The following is a 20,252-nucleotide window of genomic DNA, read 5'->3' as shown; positions in this document are numbered from 1 at the left end:
ACACATTGAAATATTACTCAGCAATAAAAGAGAATAAAATCATGGCATTTGCAGGTAAATGGATAGCATTGGAGAAGATAATGCTAAGTGAAGTTAGCCAATCCCCAAAAAACAAATGCCAAATGTTTTCTCTGATATAAGGAGGCTGACTCATAGTGGGGTAGGAAGGGGGAGCATAGGAGGAATAGATGAATTCTACTGAGGGCAGAGGGGTGGGAGGGAAAAGGAGGAGGCAGGGGATTAGCAAGGATGATGGAATGTGATGGACATCATTATCCAAAGTACACGTATGAAGACAAAAATTGGGTGTCACCCTACTTTATATACAAACAGAGATATGAAAAATTATGGTATATATGTGTAATAAGAATTGTAATGCAAAAAAAACAAAATACATGTATAAAGACATGAATTGGCATGAACATACTTTATACACAAAGATATGAAAAATTGTCCTCTATATGTGTAATAAGAATTTTAATGCATTCCACTGTTGTTTATTTTTTTAAAAAAATCAATTAATTAAAAAAGATCGCCTTTTGAAAGGAAGAGTATCAATGAATGTATAGAAAAAATTTAAAGCTATCATGACAACTAAAAACCAACTCTTACCAATAGCTTCTGTAGCCTCAGATAGTGATGAGTGATGGCTGACTATCCCTAGATGGAGAAAGTTGGGAACCCAGTGTAGTGATGACATCCTTGATTCGAGGGCCATTGATTCCTGGGTTCATCTCCCTCTTCAGTGGTAGTGTCTATAGAACCAGAGTAGATTAAGCCATGTCAGTCAATGTTTGGGAATAGGACTTAGAAAAAAATGTGAGTTCGAGTATATATATGTGTGTGTGAGCCTGGCATGGTGGCACATGCCTGTAATCCCAGTGGCTTGGGAGGCTGAGGCAGGAGGATTGAAAGTTCAAAGCCAGCCTCAGCAAAAGCCAAGGTGCTAAGCAACTCAGCGAGACCCTGTCTCTAAATAAAATACGAAATAAGGCTGGGGATGTGGCTTACTGGTTGAGTGCCCCTGAGTTCAATCCCCAGTCCTGCCCCCCCAAAATATAAATGTGTGTGTGTGTGTAGATATATTGCACACTTGCAGTGTATAAGGCATTGTGTTACTTCAATTAGGATATGCCTACTTACTGATAAACATGAACCAGAGAGGTTACTTACTCAAGATCAGCTAATAAATGTTAGAGCCAGGAGTTCAACACAATCTTGATGTGGCCCAACTTCCTAAAGCTTGCAGTGCCGGATCTCATAATGTTGCTGCACTATTCTCAAGGAATGGTAACTACCTTACCCCAGAGCAAATGAACAAGTGCTATGCTTCACTGACATTCCATAGTTTACCCTGCCTGCCAGTCTGAAGTGAGCTTCAACCTGGGCTTCTGTCCTTCAGTTCCATGGAGGACTTCAAGTAAAATGAGTTACTTATCCCTTCCTTACAATATGTACATTCTGAAGAAGCAGCTTCTGTCAGGGCTTGCCTTCAGCAAAGATATTAGGCCAGTTTTTAGTTGTCATGATAGCTTTAAAATTCTTCTATACATTCACTGATACTCTTCCTTTCAAAAGGTGATCTTAAGGGCTGGGGGGTGCAGCTCAGCTCCTAAGATGGAGATTCTTGAGCTAGTAATTTTGGTTTTAGGAAGTACTCTGAGGAACTGCTCTTAGGGGGTGCAGAAAGAAGAAAAAGCAAAACAGAGATATGATTTCAACAAAAGTCTAGCCTCAAACCTGACCAATGGGGAGTTCTAAAACATGACTAATGCTATAAAATTAAGACAAGAGGTCCAGGTAGGTTCCTCTACATCTTATCAGTCAGTGATTGGCTGTGGGCTATCCTTGAGGAAGGAAATGAACTCTTGTATTTCCAACAAGGAGGTCCCCACAGACTGAAAACAATTCTCTGCTGAGGAAGATACTTGTGAATTCTCAGCAAGGAACATCCACAGCAGCTGGGGAATAGTTGCACCTGCCTGGTTAAAAAAAAAAAAAAAAGACTTTATCAGCAGATTCCTTAGATATATTTTCCTTAGCCTTGGAAATACATTGTTATAACCCCAGCCTCCTAATACTGTTGCTTTCTGTATGCTGGTCTGTAGCTATCCCAGCTTCCAGAGCAGTGCCCAGTGCTAGATCTAATCACACCACTTTCCTTTTCCTACCACAATTATCCATTCTGGTTCTCATTTGTAGAGATGCTACAAGGACAGACCAAGTGCCTCATCTTCTTTATTGAATGAATATCCAATAAATACTACTATGTTAAACTTATGCAAAAGCATTCATAGAATAAGGGCTATTTTGCTTTTTTTGATTTTCTTGTTGTCACCTGATAAAGGTGCTGAAAATGCCATTCATTTTTTGTAATTAACAATTTTATATCCTTATGTACAGGCATACACAATAAATTTATGGGAATATAATTCCAACATGAGCTTCATGCCAGTGCAAGATAGCTGACATTTTCAGACAATGGGAACCCGGAACCCTAATACCTTCTCAGTCCTATATATATAGGTAATAAACTATGATACCATAATATGAGCACACACATTTTCCTCATTTTTCCCTTTACTTAGACTTAATACCACTATCTTCCTCTTTTCCTTCCTCTTCCCCTAAATCTAACCTCTAACCTGATTTCTGAATCATAATTATAATAAAGAACCAGTCTAGCTGCTCTTAGACTTAATACCACTATCTTCCTCTTTTCCTTCCTATTCCCCTAAACATAACCTCTAACCTGATTTCTGAATCATAATTCTAATAAAGAACCAGTCTAGCTGCTCTTAGAAGTGACATCATTGTGATTTGAATCATTTTCTGAAATTAACTGGAGTCTAATCTGCAAACATGAGAGAGAGAAATGGGTGAGATGCAGGGTACAGAGTCAGGAACATCAACAAATTGTGTGCTATATCAAAATGTTGCTGAAAATAGCAACAACTCTGTCCCTTGGAGTCCTTTTGGGCCCCACTAGGGATGAAACTCTGCTAGATTATATAGCTCAGTCTGCTTTGCCTGGCAAGAAAGAGACTGAGATGTTTTCTGGCTTTTTTTTTTTTTTTCAGACAGATTCTTACTAAGTTGTCCAGGCTGACCTGGATCCTTCTGCCTCAGCCTCTTAAGTAGCTAGAATTACAGGCTACCTGCAAGTTGGTCAGTACATTTCGCATACACCACCATGCCTAACTACCACAGTTTTTAAATGTTTTCCAAAGTATACGGAACTGAATTTTATTTATTATACAAAGTCAAGCATGTGTATTTCTTATCTAGACCTAGGAGACAATTAAATGAAGGAAAAAGTACAATTTTGTTTGTTCTCTCCTTATAACATCATACATGGTATTCATTTGAAATGTAGATGAAATAGGATAGTGTGGAGAAAAATATGAAAATCTCCTATAATCCAACAAGAGTTGAACTCAGTAATTTGATTTCCTTTATCTGGATTGGATTTATATTTTTAGATCCTTCGTTCAAGAAATATTCAAGAGGTCATCATGTGCTTTGGAGGATGGAGGTAAGGATTGGGGGGGAGGGGGCGGGGAATGTCCTAAGAGAATTGGTTGGAGCAGCCAAGAAGGAGGTGCTGGATATTGGAGAAAACTTTGTCCTTTAAGAAGTTCAAGATAGTATGAAAATATCTTCTCTCTGTGTCAAGGATTGTTAAGCAGAGAAGTGTTTGTACTGAGGAGGCTCAGCAACAAAAGAAAAGCAAGGAATATATTAGAGTGGCAGAGAAGCATCTACACTGGGAGCCCTGGAAAGATGGGTTGGGGCAAAGAAGAGCATTCTGGGAGCAGGGGAAAGAATTGTTTGAATTGTATTGTTTAATTTAAGATTAGGTTGTCACTTAGAGAAGCATTCAGTGCAGTTTTACATAGTATTAAATTTCATTTCATATTGTATTATTTTCCCATGTCATTAAATAGCCTTAAAAACATTTAAGGAATTTGTAACATTCCATTGTAAAAATGAGCCGTGATTTATTTTACTAACCCTCTATGATTGGTCCTTATCATTTCCATTTTTTTAATTATAATTGCTATTGATGAAAATCTTTGTCAATCTTTGTTCATGTCCATGACTATTTCCTTAGGAGACTGACACTTGACAGTGTAATTACTGGATCAAAGTATATACTGTAGACAGTATTGACACATACTGCCAGTTTGCTCTTTCAAACAGTGTATGAAAGTGGCAACACCCTTGCCTGCACTGGATATTATATATTTTTTATTTTTTCCATTTTAGTAGGTGAAAAATGTCATGTCTTTGTTTTAACATGCATTTTTTCTGATATTAATATAGTGTTTTTCATGTTTTCTTGTCTTTTCATATTCTCAATTTTAAACTACTTTTCTTACTAATTTATAAGAGTTTTTAATATACTAAGAATATCAATTTAAAAAAAAAGAGAGGGAAAATGGAACCCAAGCCCACAAAGATCCAATTCCTAGCTCAGAGCATCACTCCCAGAGAGCACTGCAGCTCCAGCAAATCCCATCACAAGGATCTTCGTATGTAGAAGATTACATTCCAAATTGTAGGGGAACCCTGAAGGACTAGGCCCGGGACAATGATCCTGCTTGCTCATGTCAAAGAACTGCACTCTCTCCAAGTATATAAATTTTGTTACCAAAGAAATGAAATTTAAGGAGTTCTATAAGATCCCACAGATCCACACACTAGTCAATGCACTTGACTAGTGCAGATGGTATTGCACTTTGTGTTACAATACTGCCTCCAGAAGGAACCCGTCAAAATACTTATATGTTCTCTCTGAGCAGTGAGCCCAGCAACAGCACCACTAAGTGCAGCTGCCATTCACTGAGCCCCACAAAGTAACTCTTAATCTGGTGTAATCCTTGCAACAGTAAAAAGTAGGTACTATCATACACATGTACATATAAATAACCTGAGGTGCTGAGAGCTCAGAACAACTACCTTGGGCATAATTGCTTTTAAATGGCAGTGCTGTGATTGTTTCTCACATCTGTCTGAAATAGAACTGAGGCTTACATGGGTCTGGGTCCTATTTCTCCTCTTTAGAGTACCACCCTCATGTGTGAGGTCAACCAGAATACTTGAAAGAGTGCTGGGGGACTTGCACCTATGGGGTCATTCTGAGTCCCCAAGGCCAGGAGCTTGTTCCAAGAGGATGACCTGGCAAGTAGGTTGCTCCCTCTGGCTAGTATGGTATTTCTTTTGTGGGATCATGTGAGAATGAGCCACCTGAATGGTGCTAACATAGTGATTTGGAGTGATGCAAATACGTCCTAGACACATGATGAATTTAGGACTCTGGGCCACCAATGGTCACTATTGACCTTTGGTCATATATCCTTTGTCTGTCTGAACTGGTTCTTTTATTTTATGGTATACAAAACAACATTCGTGGATTTGAGCATAGATTATTTATAATCTTAACTAGATGTCAGTCTTTAGGATAGGCCTCATCATAACTATATTAGATAAAGATGAAAGATTTAGAAAAGTCTAGGGAAAGAAAAGAAAGTTTAGAACAATGTTTTCCAACTGGAAACATTAGTTCTAGAAAAATGTTACTAATGATGGGAATGGTAGATTACTTCATGGGAATAATTACAGAAATGTTAAATATGATCTCTATTATTAGTGATTCACAACACATATTAATATTAAAGATTACAAGATCTTGAGAAAAGAGATCCATTTATCTATATTTAATTCAGGATCTCCCAAATCACTTCAACATCTCTGTTAACAGTCTTTGAAACACTGATTCACAGAAAAACTACCTTAGAAGATATAGTAATGTAGCCCCACCATGACTAGACCTTGCCTGATGCCCAGTCTCCAATTCAGACTAATTATATGAATATTGCTGGAAGAGGGCTTTTGGAATTGCATTTTTCATATTTTTAAAGCTTCCCGAGGTAATTCAAATAACCTTCAACATTGAGAAAAAATATTTAGAGTGTTCTGAACACAGTATTTGAGTGTGCAAATAGTAGGGGATTTATCTTTTGGCCCTGATTCTTCCCTCCCAGCCACTTTTAATGCATTCAGTGCTACATCACATAAGAAACAGTCTATAGGTAGGCTGGGGATATAGCTCAGTTGGTAGAGTGCTTGCCTCCTATGCACAAGGCCATGGGTTCAATCCCTAGCACTGAAAAAAAAAAGAAAAGAAACAGTCTATAGGGGCTGGGATTGTGGCTCTGTGATAGAGTGATAGAGAAATAATTTTAAGGAGAACAAGAGAGAGAAGTCAGGTGGGAGGATCCCTTAAACACAGGAGTTAAGACTAGTTTGGGCAACATAGAGAGACCACATTAAAAAAAAAAAAAAAACTAACAGCAAGATATTGATTCTGAAAAAGCTTTATATTTCATATTTTTTATCCTAGTAAAAGTTCAAATCTTAAATATATATTATGGTTTAGATTGGCAGTGATTTTTAAAACTTTGAATAACATTGAGAAGTGTCTCCATCATCATCCAGACTGTCAGGACCGGTATTCATGAGGAACCAAAGCCCGGAGGTTTTCTTCTGCTTCTCTCTCCCCCATATCTATCTATCTCTTTCTCTCTCTCTCTCTCTCTCTCTCTCTCCCCCACCCATTTACCTATAATATCAAGTACGTATGTTCTTAGCACAATAAATGCTTTTAACTGATGTACAAACATAATCTAGGCCCTAAACTACTTAGAGTTGAATCTCATCCTTTTGAATCACTGTGAGAAAACAGAACGATGTTTCAAATTGGGAAGCAGCACCTGAATAGAAGCACAGGAAGCCTCCATCTGAAATACGGATCAGCCATATATGAGTTGGGAGATTCGCATCAAGGTAACTGGGGGCTATGATTTGGATGTGGTTTGTCAGTAAAATGTTCATGTGTTAGAGGCTTGGTCCTCGGTGTGGCTGTGTTGAGTGGTAGAACACTTAAGGAGTGGGGCCTGGTAAAAGGTGGTTAAGTCATTGGGAGCCCTGCTCTTGGTAGGGATCAATTCTGGTATGGTGGAGGGGTTAGTTCTTGCAAGAGTGGGTTGATATAAAAAGAGCAAGACTTGCCCCTCCCAAGTATCTAGCTTCCTGTCTTACCCGTGATCTCTCCCTCTTGCATATACTTCCTCCATGATGCTCTCTACCATATGTGACCCAACTAAGGGGACCCTAATCATAGACCAAACTGATAGAGTCACTGATCAACTTCCAAAACTGGAAGTTAAATAAACCTCTTTTCTTTATATGTAACTAGCTTCAGGTATTTTGTTATAGCAACAGAAAATGTTACTCTTTCTGAACTATCACTTATCTTTAAAATGGAGCAAACATAATCTACCTCCTTATAGGAATAAAATAAAACCAAATATATGACAGCATCTAAAAAGAGTGCCTGAAATACAATAATAGATTCCTTCCTGCTTATCTTGGAAAGAAAAGAATTCATATGAAGCCCTTTGAATCATGGGTTAGGCTGCTCAGCTCTCTTCATTTTTGTGGTACTTGATTGGAGTTATAGAACTTCTTAATCCGATTAAGTGATTCTGTGCTTCCTTGCAATTATTATAACTTCTGAGAAAGTACTGGAGAATCAATAAGTAGAAAAGTATTGATCAATAAATGTGCTGATGAAGAATATAAAAGAATTTTATAACATAACTGCTTCCACAAAGATGCTTGTGCCATAACTAGGATCATATATGATATACTCAAATTAATTAAGAGCTCATTAAATTGTAAATATAGGTTCACAATCCCTTAGCTGAAACTTGGGACCAATGCATATGGGAACTTAGAATTTTTTGAATTTTTAAAAACAATATTGTGTTTGTGCACATACATACATAACATACTACTGAAACACCCATAGAAGAGTATATCTTAGGCAGCACTCGTGATCAAACACATTGATATTTCCATAAAGAAATGTGTCATGGTTGCATCACATAAATAAAGATAATAAGTAGCCTCGCTTTGTCAATTTAGTCAGGTGCTACATCTAAAGGAGTTTTAAAGTCACTTTGGAAAAAAAAACTTGATTTTTAGAGTTTTAGGAATTCAGGAACTGTGGATAAAGGTCCAGGGACTTGTCACAAGCATGTACACTGGAAATGTAAAGAGGAGGTGAGATGTCCATCCACAAAGCCTTGTCACTGTGTTACCTCGGCCACAGAAGCTGTATTTTCCTGCTCAAGCCACTAGGAGCCAGGAGGGTATTTTGTAAATTGGTTTCTTGAGTTTATCTCCACAGTCAGAAAAAGGCTGATGGCTGCGATTCCTACAAAGTGGAGACCAAAATGGGGAGATAGGAGTCCTCACTGAGCGGTGTGAGAGCCCTGAGAAAGTTGGGGACCCATAAAAGAATGTAGCTGTATTTGCAAGTGAGAGAAGACAGGCTTTAATCTCGGATTAAAGACAGGAGAGACAGTGAGAGAAGACAGGCTTTAATCTCGGATTAAAGACAGGAGAGACAGTGAGAGAAGACAGGCTTTAATCCCTGTCTCTTACTAGTTCACTCTGTACAGTGGCCTCTTTGGCTTCTGGTTAGGGTGAAGTCACCCGTATGGAACCCTTTCACATTCATTCCCAGTACTATAGCCCTGGGTTTACTTACCAAATTTCTAACTCCGACTGTACTCTTTTTTTTCTTCTCTTCTTACTCCATTTCTCATTTTTTCCCTTGTCTTACATAACCTTCTTTCTCTCCACCATCAGGAAGAAGAGGAGTTTACATTGGCTGCGTCCTCACCACCTGCCTCTCCTCCATCCACTCCTCAAATGTCAGGGCAGTCCACAAACACAGACACACTTCCTGCCCAGCACTGTTTACAAGAGGCCATTACTAGGAAAGATGAGTCTGAGGAATGGGAGAGTCTTACCACATCCAAATGGCTGTCTGCCTGCAAGAACTGGAAGAATTAAGGAAATAGGAAAACAGAGACTGTGGGAGTTGGGGGGACAGGTCAGAGTGATGGAACTTTTTCTTCTTTCCCATCTCCCGTGTATGTGTATTCCTGACTCTTAGGTCTATTACCAGATATGAAGATGAAGCTGAGGAAAACCCCAACAGGAGGAGATCTCAAAACCAAATCACACAGTGAGTCCTTCTAGCCATTTCCTCAAACTTTCCCTGTCCCCACGCATTCTAACTACACTTAAAAAAAAATGAATTTAGAGGAAATAAGCTGAAGGTAGCCACTTGCATCCTCTGTTTATTCTACCCCGTAGCATCCCTGCCCTTCCCTGTTTTGTTTTTGGTGGTTGTTGTTCTTTGTTTTTGTTTTTATTTCTTTTTTTTTAAGAGAGAAAGAGAGAAAAATTTTAATATTTATTTTTTAGTTTTCATCGGACACAACATCTTTGTTTGTATGTGGTGCTGAGGATCGAACCCGGGCTGCACACATGCCAGGCGAGCACGCTACCGGTTGAGCCACATCCCCAGCCCAGTTTTTATTTCTTTTTATTTTATTTATTTATTTTGTTTTTCCCCTTCTTAAATAAATAAATTCAAACATCTGCTGAAATTATTCTTTCACCAACTTTCCTTGTTCTTTAGCACAAGAAATGGGCAAGGGTGGGCTGGGGTTGTGGCTCCAGAGATAGAGCGCTCCCTTAGCATGAGTGAGGCACTGGGTTCAATCCTCAGCACCACATAGAGTAAAATAAATTATGTCCACCTATAACTAAAAGATAAATATTTTTAAAGAAAGAAAAGAAATGGACAAGGATGCTGAATGAGAATAAGACTCCTCCCACCTCATTCATCCCACATATAATGAGCATCCACTATGAACACTCTTCTACTTTTTATTCTTAACTTGGAAAGATGGTGCTCTCTTTTCCTCTCTGCTTCTCTCGTTTTCACCCTCCTGACCTACCTTCCCTCCAGCCCTTCTGCCTGACTCTATAGGATCTTCCTCTGCTTATCTGGTAAAGCAGAAGTGTCCAGTCTGGGCTGATGGAATCTCTGAAAAGATCCAGAGAAAGTGAAAAAAAGGCCCCAAAAGAAAAAGAAAAGGAGAGAGAGAGAGAGAGAGAGAGAGAGAGAGAGAGAGAAGGTGAAAAAGAAACAAAGAGGAAAGAAAGGAAGAAAAACAAAGAAACAAAGCAAAGTGAAGATGGGAAGAAAAAGAAAAGGGTAAGGAAGGGTCAGGAGAAAGAGAACAGTTCATGCCCCTGCACATGTTCTGTCTTGATGTACACCACTATACCACCTGGCTACCCGTAAGCCTAGGCTCTGTGTTTCCAGGCTCAGGAAAAGAAACATGGTCCACGTGGTTTTCTAGACACAGTCACAAACACAATCACTTTAATTGCATTCACAGTGCAAAAAAGGATAGGTGTGCAAACCTCAGAAGTCTCAAGTGATTGCTGTAGAGGTTTGAGGTGGGTCGCAGGGAGGAACATAGGAAATAGAGGCATTAAATAAAACTCTGCCAGTCCACACTCAAAGGCAAACTCAGACCAGGGAACAGACTAATGACCAGGGCCACTGGAGGGGCAGGAGCAGTCCTTTATTTATCCCCTTCCACAGCAAAGATTGGAGAGGAAAAATAGAGAACCCAGAGAAACTGAGCATCATTACTCTCTTAAGCACCTCTAAGTCCAGGGACAAGATGCATGTTGGACGGTCCCTAAGGCAAAGAAGAATAACATTTTTAGAAGATGTTGATAAAGAATAGTTCATCCTCTCTTCCTAGAAAATTCTCTGCAAGATTACCTAAGAGGAGGAGTGCAACTTGAGAAGTGGAAGTGGAAAAGGAAAAGAAAAAGGTAGAAGAGAAAGAAGAGGATGAGTTGCTTCACTGTATAGATGTTAAATGGAGGTTCATGCCATTACAGGTGATGACAATGACCCTTTCCAGAATGAAAGTCAGATAATTACAGTTAGGAGTGAGCTGGCCGGACTTGGACAACTTGCAGAATGTCAAATCGAAAGGACGGGGGCTTCTGTGACATTTTATCCCCTTGAGGTCACAGGCAACAACAGGACTGCTACAGACAGCTCTGACTGTGTTGATTTCCTCGTGGATGAATGTGTACTCAAATATGCAGCTGCGATTGTGCTCCTTCACCTTGTTTGCCATCATGCTATTGCATTCCCTGGCCTCCAAACTAAGCCTAAAATCTTCTTGGTTGCTCCGCAAGAAAGTCTTGTCTCTGAGCACCTTGTTTCCTCCCACCTCATCTTCACTGGAGAAGGTCTCTTCTGGCGAGTCAGGTTGCTCTGTTCCTTTGTTGCTAAGCACCAGGCTTTCTGTGGCTTGTGTGCCTTTTCCCTCCTCAGTGGTCTCGACTTTGTCCTGTGAGTCACTGGACCAAAACTGGTTCAGTGGCTGATCAATATCCTCCAGGACTGCTGCAGCCATGTGAAGCCCCAGCCCCAGGCCCAGCCCCAGGCCCAGCAGCAGCAGCAGCAGCATGAAAAAGATTTGTACCAGAGTCAGCTTCATTTTGCCTGGACAGGTGGAGGGAAATGGAAGGACATGATGTTGAGATGAAAACTGGCACCAGTGGAGACTGTGGCCCCTCTAAATCCTACAGCATAGGCTTTGGGGTCTCCCCTTTCTTCTCCACATGACTCCATCTCCCAAAGCAGTGATCCTTTGTCTTTCTCTTTCCATTTCTCAGTCCATCCCCCACCATACTCCCTGTTAGTGTGTAATAAGGTATGGATCCCAAAGATTGGGAAGACAACCAGGAAAAGCTGTTCTGAAATTGGCTTACAGATGAGGAGTCAGTGAGGAAAGCTGGCACCAATGATTTTTAAATAACTAAATTCTTAATAAAGTAATTAACTTGAATTTTGCCCATTACTATTTATTTCCTCCCCCAAAAGATTAATGGCACACGCCATTAATCCCAGTGACTTGGGAAGCTGAGGCAAGAGAATCGCAAGTTTGAAACCAGCCTCAGTAACTGAGTGAGGCCCTAAGCATCTTAGCAAGACCTTGTCTCAAAATAAAAAAGAAATAAAAAGAGTTGAGGGTATGGCTCAGGGGTGAAGCGCTCAAGTTCTACCCCAGGTATCAAAAAAAAAAAAAAAGATTAAAATGAATAGAAAAAGTACTGTAGTCTATTCAACTGAGACTAAGGGTTAAGATGTCCAGTCTCAATCTTCATTCTTACTAAAGTTACATCTTGTCATACCAGATTCCTTCTTCTGTGAAAGATCGCCTACTACCTAGGTATTCCTGCTGATTTGTACTTTCAGGGAAGAAATGGAATAAGAATGAAAACAAAGAACAATTGATCTGCTGGGGCTTTCTTAACTAATGAAGATCTTAATGAGAGCTGAGGCAACGAAGTATGTCTTTGTCTTGCTAGGTCAGTATCACATTCTATCAAAGAGAGACCTTCTCTACAAGAAAAAATAAAATAAAATGCTATGAAGAACATTATTGAGACAGTTGATAAAATTAGAATATAGTCTTCGGAGAAGCTGATGATGTTATTATGTCAGTGTCTTATACAATAAACTTTAAAAGTAAATTCAGATTATTTAAGAGAATATCCATGCTGTTAGTAAATACATACTGAAATATTAACGTGTGCATGTGTTAAGTGCATGCTTATAGGGAAAAAAGAAAATGATAAAATAAACTTGAGAAAAATAATTTTAAATAATTTTTCTGAATAAAGAGCAGTGAGAAGTCCCTTGTTTTATTATTGCAACTTTTCTATAGAGATAAAAATGTTTTCAAAAATTTTTTAATTAAAAAAAAATAGAACTTCTCAGGTTGTTCCCTGAGAAGAGTACCCAATACCATGACTTACCTACACTCGTAAGTAGCTTCAGAGGTTCTTGTATCTTCCAGTTCCCCAAATTCTTCCCTTCCAGGGTTTTCTTCTTGGTAACCAGCGGATGCTAGTCTGCATAAAAATGACTGACCCTATGGTTCCTATGATCTTAAACACAGAATGACTTCCTAAGCCACTCCTCTTTCCTCTCCCCCAATCAACACTGAACAATTACACTCAAGCAATTTGGCTTTCTACTCCCACAAATACTTTGAAGTAAGGCTATTTGGACAATAATTCAGTTCCAGACTTCCAGGACAGGAAATATCTCCAACCTGAAAAATTACAGACAGTTTTACTTTATCAATCCATCATTCCACTCCTGAGATATACCCATTCATCTGTGGTTTATAAGCAATCTGGTCTTGTGCATGAATTTCGAAACTAGTTGTCTTTAAATTATTTTCTCCCCCCACTGTATTTCCTTAAACCCTTCCCTATCATTTCTGAAATGTCAAGATCTTTGTCCTTTGTTTGGGTTAACTGTCCAACATAGTTATTTTATTTTTCACATTTTACATGGTATCATGACTTGATTTGAAGATCTAGACTATTTGAGTCAATTGTAAACGTTCACATACTTTTCTTTGCCTATGCCTTTACCCAGCCCTCCACTCCACTCCTCTTTCCATCCTCCAACCAATAGCCACATGCCCATAACAACACCTAGATTTTACAAAGCTAATTATTTAGCCCTAGATAAGAGATAATCCAAAGCACCACTATCATTATCAATCCCTACAGGCTGGGTGAATAAAACCAGGAAGGTTATGCTGTGGTTGCTAAGATTCTCTTCTTTAGCAAATGTTGACAACATGATATAATATTGTTAAATGCATGCTGGAGATTATTAAAGCACTGTAAAAAAAAAAAAAAAAAAAACCTCTCTAGGCATAAATAAGCCCTCTTGGGAGGATGTTTTCTGTAGTCACTCAGACAGGAGCTTTCAAATGGTAGTTTGAAAAACACTCGTGTAATCCACATGATCTATTCAGCTGACTTTCTGCAGTGCCAATGCTTATAATTTAGAATTAAGCAATCTTTATTTTAAAAATATTTTTTAATTGTAGCTGGACATAATGCCTTTATTTTATTTATTGTTATGTGGTGCTGAGGATCTAATTTGGTGACTCATATGTGCTAGGCAAGCACTCTACCACTGAGCCACAACCATAGCCCAGCAATCTTGACTAGCTGCTTGAGTGAGGAATTCATGGCATTTCACCATCACAGTTTGCTTGTGCTGTTCCTCTTTTGTGTTCATTCTGCTCATTCACTCTGGAGAGTTCTCTTTGCAACAGAAGGGGAAATGGAGAATCCTCTGCTGAGCCCAGCAGCAATCTGGGCTTCACTTCCTTCTTTATTACTGGAGTGTTCTGGTTACTTCTAGAGATCATTGGAAACCAACCTTTAATTGAATATGAAGAAAGGAATTATTCTTGTTTTTTTTTTTTTTCCTAGGCAACATCTTTCTCATCTTCTAAATTTGGATAGTAGTGGCACTTACGTCATAGGGCTATTGTAAATATTACATAAGATGCTGCAGGCTAAATGTGTTAGCTATTGTTGTTGTTCTTGCTATTTCACAGCAATTACCAACATATGATAATTTCCCACACAATCAATACCATTTTCCTGTTTAGAAATAGCTAAGGACTAAAGAACAATAGCTACAGACTAAGAACCAACACCACACTAAAGATTGCTACCAATACTTCTCACTGCGTCTCCTACAAGAGTCTGTTAATATCCTAGACTATCAGAGAAGGAAGTAAGACTCATATAGACTCTCTGTTTTACAAATAAACTAGCTTAAAGAGGTTGATGTCTCAGATGAGTAATGGCAGTTCTGATGACAAAATTCTTGGCTTCTAGTTAGGTAAAAATATATGGAAGGAAGGAAGGAAGGAAGGGAGGTAGGTAGGGAGATAGAGCAGACATCCTGATTAGAAAACTGATAATCAATCCATTTAAGAGTTAGATTCTGAATGTGCTATTTCTCATTGTACTGGGATCACTGAGAGATGGGAAACAACTGAGATGATCCCCACAATTCCCCTAGCTTACTCCCTGTAGAGAGTTTTCAGGCTGCAGCTGAGAGGGAGAACCTAGGTGGAGACTGTCAGTCTCCCTGAGTTGAGGAGACAGAATTGGGTGTCCAAGAGGGCCAGGTCAACCTGAACTCACAGGGTTCCAAAGGGGACAGAGATGCAGAGAGAACTTCGGAGCTCTGGACTGGTAAGAGAGACCCCTACACATCTGTCAGAAAGGCTAACATTTAAAAACCAGTGATAATTATAAACTCTGTCTGGAATGCAGGGGAACTGGATCTTGGGAACATTTCTGATAGGAATGTAAAATGTTGGAGTTACTCTGGAAACAGTTTGGTGGATTCTTAGAACACTAAATTTGCATTTATCATACAGTCTAGAAATCGTACAATCTAGAAATCGCACTCTTGGGTGTTTAATCCAGAACAATGAAAATGTATGTGTGCAGAAAACCTGTATATAAATAAAATAGCAGTTTTAGGCATATTAGGCAACAACTGAGAACAACCCAAATGTCCTCCAGTGGGAGAAGGATCAAGCCAACTTTAGTATGTGTATACCACAGAATACTACTCAGAAATAAAAAGATTGAATCATTGATAAATGCAGCAACTTGGAAGGATATCAAGGGCACTATATTGAGCGAGGAAAAAAAAAAGTCAAATGGCATGTACTTACACCAGTAATGAACCCACTAAGAAAAAACTTGGGAAAATAATTTTATTCACAATAGCTTAAAAAATAAAATAAGAATGAACCTAACCAAGGAAGTGAAAGACCCCTATAATGAGAATTACAGAATATTGAAGAAAGAAGTTCAAGAAGTCACTTGAAGATGGAAACACCTCCCAGGTTCATGGATCAGCAGAATTCATATTGTTAAAATGGCCGTATTACTGCTGGGTGTGGTACCACATGCCTGTAATCCCAGTTATTCAGGAAGCTGAAGCAGAAGGATGATAAATCCAAGACCAGTCTGAGCAATTTAGTGAGACTCTGTTTCAAAATAAATTAAAAATAGAGCTGGGGATGTAGCTTAGTGGTAAAGTGCTTACCTAGCATGTGGTAGGGTCTGGGTTCAACGACTTAGCACTAAAATAAATACATAAAGCCATATGACCAAAAAGGAATCTATAGATTTTATACAATGCCCTTCAAAATACCAATGGCATTCTTCACAGAACTAGAAAAAATCATAAAATTATATGAGAGCACAAAAGACCCAGAATAGCAAAGCAATCCTGAGCAAAAAGAGCAATGCTAGAGGCATCACCATACCCTGTTTCAACATATACTACAGAGCCATAGTAATACAAAAGTAGGGTACAAAACAATAGTAACAAAACAGTAGGCATAGACAGACACAAAACAAAACATAGTAACAAAATAGAAATAGTAACAAATACAGTAAGCATAGACAGACACATAGACCAATGGAATAGAATAGAAGACACAGAATAAATCCATACAGCTACAGTCATCTGATTCTTGACAAAGATGCCAAAAATATACACTGGAGAGAAGAAAGCCTCTTTAACAAAAGGTGCTAGGAAAATTGGATATCCATATGTAGACTGAAACTAGATTCTTCTCTTACCCTATACAAAAATTAACTCAAAGTGGAGCAAAAACCTGAGTACAAGACCCAAAACTCTGAAACTGATAAAACATAGAGGAATCCCTTGGGGAGATAGATACAAATAACAACTTCCTGAATAGGACTCTGATAGTTCAGGAAATAATAGCAAGAATTGACAAATGGGATTGCATCAATTTAGAAACTTCTGCACAGCAAAGGAAACAGAAGAACGAAGAGACAGCATACAGAGTGAGAGTTTCTTTTCTGACAGAGGATTAATGTTAATATTAAAATATATGAAGAACTCAAATTTTAACACCGAAAAAAAAATCAATAAATGGGCAAATGAACTGTTAGACCAGGACACAAGAAAAGACCACTGACTCCAATTAAAATCAAATTAAAGCAAGCTTATTATTTCAACCAGCTGGGCTGCCTCTCCCACCCAAAACCACAGGAACAAGACAGCACCACAGTTTTCTTGCAGCCCAGCTTTATAGCCCAGAAAGTTACACAAAGGGGGGTTACAGATAACAAAACTCTGATGAGCATAACACAAAGGTTTACATTTTTGCTGGCCCCAACATCAGAATTTATGAAGGTCATCAGAGCCTCAGAGAGGGTTGGTATCTGGCCAGGGAAGGCCAAGATTTATGAGGCCTCACTAAAGTTTCAGAGACGGCTGCTATCTGGTCAGGGAGAGCCAGGCATGGGCGAGTTCAAGGGACGGGCAGGCATTCCAAGCTAGTTCAGAATTTGCAATAATTTATAGTAAAACTGAAATTATCTTTTCATGACTTTGTGGCAAGATGGCTCCCAATTTTAAGAGAAAATCAGGTTGGGTTTATCAGAACTAAAAAGACACTTCTCAAAAGAGAAATACAAAGGGCCAATAATTATACAAAAAAAATTGTTCAACATCTTTAGAAATCAAGGAAGTGCAAAATTAAAACTTACATTGAGATTCCATCTCATCCCAGTCAGGATGGTTATCATCAAAATACAAAAAATAGGGCTGGGGATATAACTCAAAGGTAATGTTTTCCATGTGTGTGTGTGTGTGAGGCCCTGGGTTCAGTCCTTATCACTGCAAAAAACAAACAAACAAACAAAAACAAAACAATACATTCTGGAAAGTTGGGGAGAGAGGAAAGGAACACTTACACACTGTTGGTAGGCATGTAAATTAGTACAAATTATTACAGCTACTATGGAAATCAGTGTGGAATTTCCTCAATTAAAAACAGAACTACCATATGGCTCACTTATACCAATTCTCATCATACACTTGAAGGAATAAAAGTTCTCATGCTATAGAGATACCTGCATACCCATGTTTATTGTGACATAATTCAGAACAGAAAACTTATGGAATCAGTCTAAGTGCCCCTCAACAGATAAAGAAAATGTGGTGTACATATACAATGCAATATTATCCCATCAAAAAGAACAAAATCAGGAAACCAGCGGCCACCATCTTGGAGAGCTGAAGTAACCACCGCCACTCTCCGACAGATTGCAACAATAAAACAGGTGTGTGCCCGCCCTGCGGCTACAGATGGCGGGGCGCCGCAGAGAAGCAGCCAGCAAGCAGAGAGAAACGTTGCTGCGGATTCTGTGGAATCCTGCTGGCTGAGCCCTCACTGAACCCCAGGCTGAGTTCAGGATTTCAGACGGGGAAGGAAGCGGTACAGTTCTATCCCCCACAACGGAAACTCCACCAAGGAAACCAGCGGCCACCATCTTGGAGAGCTGAAGTAACCACCGCCACTCTCCGACAGATTGCAACAATAAAACAGGTGCGTGTTACTCAGCTCATCTCCCATACAGTGGGGAATTCGCATAAAGTCTCACCTAGACTTTCCGGGGGAGGGATTATCAGAGCGAGCCTGCATAAAGACGTGGGGAAAGCTAGAGACACCTGACCTTCAACTCCCCCTCCCATCAGCGGCGAAAACGAAACCTGTCTTGCCAGCACTGGGGGAGGGGCAAGCGGAAAAAATCAAAACAATAGAGTGCTGGGGTTCCCAATAGCCACCCTCCACACTCAACAAACAGCAGGCCCAGAATACAGCTTGAACTACCGAGAGGCATCACTCAGGGGAAATCTGGTCTAGCAGGAGAAACCAGGACTAACAGGAGAAACCAGGGGACTAGAGGCCAGGCCCGCGTGACTGGGCGGCTGGAGACCACCCGCCCGCCGGCGACCGGAAGCTGAAACCAACCAGAGACAGTCCAGTCCCACCCCCCCATTCGGACACCCCGGCAAGGAGCCTGGGGCCCACCATAGCAGAGAGGTGACGTAACTGGAGCTCGGCCATCAGAATTCCTTCCCAGCAGAATCCACTTTAGCAGGCATAGTCTACCAACACAGAGGAGAGACAACAGAGATATACAAAACTAAAACAAATCTATAGGAGAGAGCACAGCAATCAAATAGAGCTGAAAAGTAACATGAACATCATGAAAAAAACAAGGGAAAAAGGAGTACAAACAATGCAGGACAACTTAAATCTACAGGAGGACCTAGAAGCATCAGAAACATGGAGAGGGAAAGAACTCAAGGCATACCTAACTCAGATGGAAAGGAATATTAGAGAAGACATGAGACAGCAAGTCCAAGCAATAAAAGTATATTTTGAAAATGAATTAAACAAACAAATTCAAATGGCAAAGAACGAGCTTTACCAGGAGATAGAGATCTTAAAAAAAATTAAACAGTAATCCTAGAAATGCAGGAAACTATAAACCAAATTAAAAACTCAAATGAGAATATTACAAATAGACTAGATCAAGTAGAAGTCAGAACATCAGATAATGAAGACAAAGTTTATCAACTTGAAAAGAATATAGTCAACACAGAAAAGATGCTTAAATCCCACGAGCAATCTATTCAAGAGATATGGGATGTCATAAAAAAACCAAATTTGAGAGTCATCGGGATAGAAGAAGGCATAGAGAATCAAACCAAAGGAATGGACAACCTATTAAATGAAATAATTCTAGAAAACTTCCCAGAGATAAAAGATGGAATGGATTGCCAAATCTTGGAAGCCTACAGGACCCCAAACATTCAAAACCATAATAGACCAACTCCAAGACATATAATTATGAAGATAGCCAACATACAGAACAAGGAGAGAATATTAAAAGCTACGAGAGAAAGGAGGCAGATTACATTCAGGGGTAAACCAATTAGGTTAATGACTGATTTTTCATCACAGACTTTGAAAGGGAGAAGATCCTGGAACGATGTATTTCAAACGCTGAAAAATAATGGATTCTGCCGCAGTCCGGCTGCAGCAAAATAACCGGTGGGTGACGAACAACTTGTGAACGTTGATACAGCAGGAGTAGGAGCCATTTATTGCAGGACAGGAGCAGTATTTATACATTCCACACAGCTTATCTAAACTAGATACATCAGTCAACCAATAAGGAATCTCCACACTTAATGGCTTGTTTTTGTTACTTCTCAAACCACTCCCTCTGGCATTTTGCCAGGCACCATCCAGACTTGTTTACAGACTCTAACATTCCCCTGGCAAAATGCCAGGTGTTATTTTTGACTTGTTTACAGACTCTAACATTTCCCCCTTTTGTTTAATTTAAATAACAACCATAGTGGTTTTTACAGAAACACCATAAATAACCTGCTACAAACAGAAAGGGAGGATACAAAATGCCACAATACCAAGCCACTTGATGGCTCCATGCAAGAAGCCCTTGGAAAAATTATACCAGCAATGACACTGTTAGCAAAGATACTGAGTTACAATTTGTTATAGATTACAGTTTGTTGTCTCAGTCCAGAA

General features: G+C 39.4%; 1 protein-coding gene and 1 long non-coding RNA gene across 2 annotated transcripts; one reads left to right on the top strand and one right to left on the bottom strand.

The window, feature by feature from the left end:
• Positions 1–8,232: 8,232 nt before the first annotated feature.
• On the top strand, positions 8,233–9,520 carry LOC124104811 (uncharacterized). Its single transcript, XR_006855517.2, has 3 exons — positions 8,233–8,968; positions 9,044–9,103; positions 9,346–9,520. It is a non-coding gene; the product is annotated as an uncharacterized LOC124104811 (long non-coding RNA).
• A 979-nt stretch (positions 9,521–10,499) lies between these two features.
• On the bottom strand, positions 10,500–12,938 carry Rnase10 (ribonuclease A family member 10 (inactive)). Its single transcript, XM_046461924.2, has 2 exons — positions 12,784–12,938; positions 10,500–11,464 (listed from the first exon to the last, which is right to left on the bottom strand). Exon 2 carries the CDS (start codon positions 11,457–11,459, stop codon positions 10,809–10,811), a length of 651 nt encoding a protein of 216 aa, XP_046317880.1. The 5' UTR covers positions 11,460–11,464; positions 12,784–12,938; the 3' UTR covers positions 10,500–10,808.
• Positions 12,939–20,252: the final 7,314 nt, after the last annotated feature.

Source organism: Marmota monax, unplaced genomic scaffold, assembly GCF_021218885.2.
Source record: "Marmota monax isolate L192 unplaced genomic scaffold, Marmota_monax_Labrador192_F-V1.1 WCK01_AAM20220418_F8-fsc00001, whole genome shotgun sequence".
Classification (NCBI taxonomy): Eukaryota; Metazoa; Chordata; class Mammalia; order Rodentia; family Sciuridae; genus Marmota; species Marmota monax.
The sequence above is the reverse complement of the archived record's forward strand: the minus strand, read 5'-3'. Positions and strand labels throughout refer to the sequence as shown.